Genomic DNA, 7705 nt, shown 5'->3' with positions numbered 1-7705 from the left:
GAGATTAGTAAGGTTATAAATGAAACAGTGAATCTAACCTGTTAATGCGGAGGTTAAGTTCTCTCGCTTGATAATTTCAGCCGCCATTGATTTGTATTGGGATAAAAATAATAATTAATAATAAAAATAATAACCCTCCTTTAATTTAATTTAGTTTTCACACATGGGCCAAATGACATAAAGTATTAAATAAAAATTATCAACTTAGCCCATTATCCACCAAATAAATTACTATTTAAATTTATGAAAAAGATCTTTTATGAAAGACAGATGACTAGTTCTCAAAATGGCCTAACGGGTCATTACAACAGATCTTCTACTTTACCTACACTTACTTGGACCCAATTTTATACTCTGTTTCTAGAAAAGTATATTCCCAGAACTTTGAGGAATCGCAAGAAGGATGAATTTATGGCGTTAGAGCAAGGTGGTATGTCTGTGGCTGCTTATAAGGCCAAGTTACATGCTTTATTCAAATATGCTACGCAGTTAGTTACTACTGAGGAGGAGAGAATCCGGTTGTTTATTAGAGGTTTGAATTATGAGTTGCAAGTATTATCTGTCCATATGACTTCTGCAGTGAGGAGTTTTAATGAGGTAACAGACTATGTTAAAAAAGTGGAGGGGGTGAGGCGAGACGGTCAAGCTAAGGCATGGGTAGAAAGGGCAAAGAATTCAGGTAACTTTCAAGGCTCTTACTCTAAGGGGTCTGGAAGACCAACACTTGCAGCCAAGCCAATTAAAGTTGTTAATAAATCCCTAAACAACCTCATTATGCTCTTTTCGACTTTTAGAGCTAAGGAACGACCCCCAGGCGACTCATACTCATTTTTCACCATTCTTGAGGCTAAATATAAACTTTTCACTCCTCAAATCCGTTTTTCGATCCGTAGAACGTAATTGAATGGGTGAATATTGATGGGGGAGGGTTTTGATCTTGAATCTATGGTGGAAACAACCCTTAATTGGATAATTGAGATCATGGGTTGATCTAGGGTTTGTTAGATTTGTTAGTAATTCAGGTAATTAATAATTGTTTATTGATTCCCGCATTATATTGATTGTTTGTTGACCAAGAACAAGCGGAACGAATTCGGAAAGGGAAGGATCAAGTTTCTTATGGTTTCAAACTTGCTTCGAGGTAGGTGATGATTGTGATTCTATGTTTGTGTGATGTATGCTTGTTCTTGCTTCATTGTGATACTTATGTATGTATGAATGTTGCAATGTGGATAACACTTGCTGTAAACGAGATAGATGAATATCATTGCCATGAAATCATGACTTAAATGTATGATCTTGATGATGTACTTGTGTTTGTGAAGTGGTGTGTGAATGAGATCGGATTGCCACGTTCCGACATAACTAACTTGGATCGGATTGCCACGTTCCGGCATGCTAACTGTTTGGGTTTGGGTTCCATGATAGGACCAATGATGTGATGGTAAATGTGAAATGTGTTGTTGATTCTTCATGTTGATGATGTTGTATATATTGATAAATATGCATGTGATTATAATGTTGTTTGACTTGCTTATGTTGCATTAGTGGGATAGCCGCGTGATCCTACCAGTACACTGTGGTTGTGTACTGATTCTACACTTGCTCTTATTTTTGTTGAGTACAGGGCATCTTCACGCGACTATTGACAGACCTCGCTTAGAAGATCAGTGATCGTTGCTTCGAATTCAAGGGTGAGCCAATTCTTCCGGGCTGCCATGGGGTTCTCTTTCGTCTATGTCCATCATTTCCGGACTTAGATATTTGTTCTAGTTGGTTGATTAGTTCATTAGTTTGGGGATATATCCCTTCTTGTTTAGACTTGGATAATTTGTTTAGATGTTTTGGTACATTGACTTTTGTGTAATTTCCGCATTGTTTAAGTTGTTAGATCTTTTGGAAGTTTATGGGAACTTCAGTTTTAGCTATTATTCCTATTTTTGCTTCGAATTCAAGGGTGAGCCAATTCTTTCGGGCTGCCATGGGATTCTCTTTCGTCTATGTCCATCATTTCCGGACTTAGATATTTGTTCTAGTTGGTTGATTAGTTCATTAGTTTGGGGATATATCCCTTCTTGTTTAGACTTGGATAATTTGTTTAGATATTTTGGCACATTGACTTTCAGGTTCTAGGTTGTTTATTCCGCATTTGTTTAGTTAATTAACTTGCTTCCGTAACTTAATTGCCTTAGTATTGTTTTAGTTGCTTAGTTTGAGTTGTAGTAGTGATTTTCCCACCGAATGGTTAGTGTGGGTGCCAATCACGACGGCCTGAATCGTGACAATCACTACTTAAAAAACTCAAATTTCATACTTTAAAATCTATAGTCAAACCGTTTATTTACCACTTTGTAGATCCAATGCTTTCAAAGCAGAACATAATTTTTTGTATAAAAAAAACTCATAAAATTATCAACAAACATTAATTTAATATAAACTCATAATTGTTAAAGTATAACCAATAATTTAGTGTTACGGATGTTAATGGTCGAATTCATCAATTTAAAATCATGAATTCACCTACAAGGGCATAATATAACATGAATGGATTGTTTGATACGTAAGATAAGAATACATTTTGTAATTAATTTTTTCCATGTTTGATGTGAGATATTAGCTAATTCTAGGACTATTTGATCCCACCATAGGTACTAAAATGGTGATATTACTATTCCATAATAAGGTGTGGGTAAAATAGTCTCACAATTCTCATAGGAGATATATTCTTATTTATCCCATCCCTTGTACCAAACGACCCCTTAGAGATCTAGCCATGTCGAAAATGCAAAAAAAAACAAGACGAGAACAATTAGAAAAAGCAAAGGGGCATAGAAAGTTCAAATGGTTATATCCCCTTCTTACTAAACCAATAAATAAATTCACAAATTTCCTCTAGCATTCCAAACCCAACCCTCTCAATCGTCGAAGCCAATGTCGACACATCTATAGCATAATCCTAGTGATTATAGTGTGTAATGGAGGCGAACTTGGGATCTAAAGTCAGTGAGTTCAGAATGAGTATGCTCTAAATCATTACATGTATGTTTTGTCAATCTAGCAGAAGAACATAGAATTGAAAGGTTAAAATGAGCAGAGCAAATAAATGAAAAATCAACCTTTACGAATTGTATCAACTATTTACTTGCTTGTGGCCAAGAGCCAACAAATTCTTAGGAGGTTAAACTTGTGCAGATCCTAAAAACCTATGCTTCTTCACAATCGTTTGTTTTCTATTTACAGATGGAAATTAAACAGCAGATATAATGCACGATGAGGTTAATGAGAATGATAAAACTAGCAATGCATAAATATGTGAAAGAGCAGGAATAATCTATGTTTAACTGAGATCAATGTCAATCCGCTCTGGGATTGCCCTTTCGGTTTGGTTGGCACTGAGCTCCACACCTAGCTGTCCCTTATCGCCCGCACCAAATGCATATAGCTTACCAGATTCTGTCAATGCAAATGTGTGGGCATTCCAGTATATTGAATTAGTGAGACTTATTTGCACCACTCTTTCATTCAGCTGCTTCAATGATGTTACAACCTCAGGGAATAGAACATTTGAGTGCCTGTTACCCTGAAATTTCAAAGGGTCATTTCGTAAACAAAGAGAAAGAGGCAAATGAATTCCCAGAACAGATGAAAACAACGAGTAAGCAAGGCAAATAGACTTGTAAAACTATATCCCGCATCTCATCGTGGACGAAAAAACTATATTATGAGAAGGCCAAACCTGTGCTTCAGCAGCAGCAGTATTATGCCCTAGACTAGATGATTCTCCACAACCAAATGAATAAACACTTCCGTCATCAGAAACCACAAAGGTTGTATAGTCCCCTGTAGCAACATAAACAGCCTTTACGTTGCTTAGTGCTTCCACTACCTTAGGAGCTGATTCACAATCTTCATTACCGTGACCCAAGCATCCATAACGGCCCCAACCCCATGTACAGACCCTTCCATCTTTCCCAACAACAGCAGCATGCCAAGCCCCAGCTGCAACAACTGCAGGCTGAATATTCAAAGTCTGAAATTGTTCAATTAACCTCGGGACTTTTTCATCAGTTCGTGTTCCATGACCAAGCTTTCCACCCAATCCACAACCAACAGAATACACAGACCTGACGTTGGCCAAAAGAAGATGTCAAAGAGATCATTTATTGAAATGGTACTCATAATATGATGATTAATGAGAAAACATTCAGATTCTTGTAAGAGTATTTGAAATAATCGCTCGCTAGGGTTGCACATTGATTGATCAACATGCGTATATCAGCGTAATTTGGTATAGAAAGTCACTTAGCCTCAAGACAATGAAACACACTTTCTAAAAGGTGACTTACATGCCACTAGGTTGACAAGCCAGAGCAAGAAGGTAGCAATATCCTGCTGCAATTTGCACCACTGGAATATTCTCTAATGCGCCTAATAATGGACGGGGTTCCAGATCAGCTTGCTCAGTTTGATGACCAAGTTTAGTTTCATTTCCCCAAGAGAATGTATAAACCCTTCCTTCTCTTGATAATACGGCAGTGAAGAAATTCCCAATTGCAGCTTGTACAACAAAGATGTCTTTTAAAGATTCAACCAGCTGAGGAGTTGTCACAACTTTACTTCCTTGGATACCATACTCAGCTTCGCCAAACGATTCTTTGCCAAATGCATACACCTTCCCAGTGTCACTGATCAGCATAGTCCTGCCAGCCCCTACAGCTGCCTGAATAACACGAATGCCTTGAAGTGATCTGGAAAATAGAAAGCTCTATTAAACTCCCTGCGTTTCTCAATTCACTTAGCCATACAACTTGAGGTATATATATAGAAAATTAGGAACCTAATCGGGTGAGGCCGCCATTCCTCTTCTGTGGTTCCATTTCCAAGCTGCCCTGAGCTGTTAGACCCGAATGAGTACGCAACTCCTTTTGAACTCACAGCAATACTATGACCAGGGCCAGCTACTGCGTGCGATTTTTCCCGCCTGGAACATGCTTCCCCAGCTAGCAGGAATCTTAGAACAAGCTTCCAGGAGCCCCCACATTTTAGCTTCAGATCATGACATTGCTCCTGAGTCATTGGCTTAAATATAGCTCTTTTTCGGCACATATCAAGAGCTGCCAACTCCGCTAAGGAGAGCTCATTATCGGGTGCAAAGTTTGCAGGCTGCCGAAAGAATGAGCAAGTAGCCTGCAAAACACATTATAAAGGAAATGAGCAGCACCATCAATTCTAAGCCAAATTAATGACATAATATATACAACACCAAGTAAATAATCACTTGCCTCTAGAGTTGCAAGGTCCTGTGGATCCAAATTACATCCAGTAAGCACATGAAGAACGATAGACGGGTTAGCTGACAATGGGAATTCGCCAGGAGTCGCATTCCCAAAACAGTGCCTCACTTGTCTTTGAAATGTTGAGTTTACAATAGTAGCAGCAATAGGTTGTTCAGCAATGTTATGGTATTGAACACTCGAGGTTCCACTCGTCGAAGCGTCCATGGGCACTGCTAGATTCTGCAGTGCCCAAATTAAGCAATGGGAGGATTTCTAAATCACTATAAAAAGCCCAAAAATGCACATACATAGAAAAACCAAAAATTACACTCTGAGCACATTCCAACAATCATCCACCAAAAAGTTTCCATTTTTAACAAGTACCAATTCAAGAATCTTGAAGTTTTACCTTAAATTAGAAGCTGATCACAAAAATTTCAAGCCTCAGACCTACAAACAATAGAAAATCATCATCACTCAACAGATTGGTCCAACATAGAGGACTTGCATTCAAAACCATAAAGAGTCGAGAAAAACAGTAATTTACAGCAACAAGCAACAAAGACAGATTCTACAAGAAAACCCAACTCAAGGGTTACAGATACAGAAGCCAAAGATAACTGTAACGTCAAGGATACCAAAATACCAATTTTTCAACAAAGGATATTCCTATTCCACCCCACCCCACAAAACAAAATTGATGATCAATCAATCTGACATAAAAAAGTTGCAATCTTTATTATGCTAAAGGTCTAAAGATCATCAGATGATCCTATCTACAAGTTCAATTCATCATCAAAATCAAAACACAAGTGAGAATTTTGATGGGTAACTCTTAAAGTCTGTACATTTTGATCATCAAAGATCCAAGAAAACATCAAAATCAAGAAAAACATAAAATTATTACATGAGAAAGAGCCCCAAAGATTCCTCAAAACCCATATGAATTTTTTCAAGAAATCTATACAATTTTGATCAAACAAGATGAGTAACCAAGTGGGTTTCAGATCAAAAAGACTGATCAAGCTTTTATTTTTTTCACTTTTATTTTTACTTTTTTGGATAACAATATAAGCAGAAAAAATAGGTGATTTGATGGGATGTTGTTTCTTGGAAGAAATTCAATTTTCAAGAGAGAGAGATTAGTTCATTTTTTTCTGAGAAATTTATATATATATAAAGGGTGGAACCGAAGGGAAGATGATGAGGTGTCTTTGAAGAAGAAAAAGGCAAAGCTAGAGGTTTGGATGGCCTTTGCTTATATATATACTGACACCACACATTGCATTATCCATCATTGCTGTGTACCCTCAAACTACGCTAGTTGCTTTTTGCACGTCACCTTTCTTTTGTTACCTTGTGGGTAAATTCTTAGACTACTACCATTTTTTGTTTGTACTTTTACCCTTGGAGGATGGGAATTACTACTACACTTGATGGATTGCTAACAGAGTTTAAGTTTCAATACAATACTTATATTAAGGCACGGATGGCTCAATGCCTTTAAAAATAAGGCATATGTCTTAGGCCCCCAAAATTGAAGGGCCTAATTTTTTTAGTAATAATAAAATTATCTTAAGTATTTTTTTAAAAATAAAAATAAATAAAGAATGTTTTAATTTGTTTCGAAACATTAAAGAATATTTTTTTTTATGGATCAATTTTTAAATTTAACTTCCACATGATATGTTTAAGACCACAAGATTAAATTTTTTATTAAAAGAAAGAAATAACTTGAATCTCAGATATAAAAAAATAATTAAAATTTAGGCCTCCAACTTATTTTTGGCTTTAGGCCACTAATTAGCTTGAGCCGCCAAAGGAGATCATTTGTATAATTGCTTATTAGATAATTGTAAGGGGTAAAATTCGTGCTTGGTAAAGGGACGAATCAAATTATGATATGTGGCTGAATCCAAATAGGAGAGACGTTGGATTTTCTTACCTTGATCCACGGGAGAATCATGAAGTAGCAATCCTCATCATGAATTGAGTCGGTATTGCCTCAATACAATCAAAATTCTCGGGAAAAAAACATTTTTCAACTGTAGCACCCTTATAAAGATCCTAGGGTAAATCAATGATCATTGTCGAGTCTAGCATTGGTCTACCCTAATCATCTCTCGAGCTTAATATCGGAGCTCAGTCACGTGCTACTAAAATATTTTCACAGTGTAGCATAAGGTTTGGCTAATAAAAGGGCCTTCTCAAAGAAGAGACCGACATAGATTACCTTTCTCCTAGAAGATGAGAAGTTTCATTTTAGGGTTATGATGAAATAGGGCATTCAGTGCCTTTTCTTCTCTTGTAGTTTACATTCTTGTATTCAATCTTTATTTATTGGTTTAACCAAAAGGATTTTGATTGATCTTGCTTTACTTGTCTTTAACCCCTTTTTACTAATTCTATTGTTATCTACAACGATAATT

General features: G+C 36.7%; 1 protein-coding gene across 2 annotated transcripts; it reads right to left on the bottom strand.

The window, feature by feature from the left end:
• Positions 1–3100: 3100 nt before the first annotated feature.
• LOC102597693 (ultraviolet-B receptor UVR8) lies at positions 3101–6512 on the bottom strand. Of its 2 annotated transcripts, XM_006341719.2 has the most exons (7): positions 6184–6512; positions 5686–5726; positions 5283–5557; positions 4838–5187; positions 4347–4748; positions 3737–4124; positions 3101–3580 (listed from the first exon to the last, which is right to left on the bottom strand). In XM_006341719.2, exons 3-7 carry the CDS (start codon positions 5499–5501, stop codon positions 3338–3340), a joined length of 1602 nt encoding a protein of 533 aa, XP_006341781.1. In that variant the 5' UTR covers positions 5502–5557; positions 5686–5726; positions 6184–6512; the 3' UTR covers positions 3101–3337. The 2 variants fall into 2 exon arrangements, with proteins under 2 accessions (XP_006341781.1, XP_006341782.1); XM_006341720.2 differs by lacking the exon at positions 6184–6512 and having other exon boundaries at positions 5686–6177.
• Between the last annotated feature and the right edge of the window lie 1193 nt (positions 6513–7705).

Source organism: Solanum tuberosum, unplaced genomic scaffold, assembly GCF_000226075.1.
Source record: "Solanum tuberosum cultivar DM 1-3 516 R44 unplaced genomic scaffold, SolTub_3.0 scf00027, whole genome shotgun sequence".
NCBI classification, from domain to species: Eukaryota; Viridiplantae; Streptophyta; class Magnoliopsida; order Solanales; family Solanaceae; genus Solanum; species Solanum tuberosum.
This window is presented reverse-complemented; position numbering and strand designations above follow the sequence as displayed.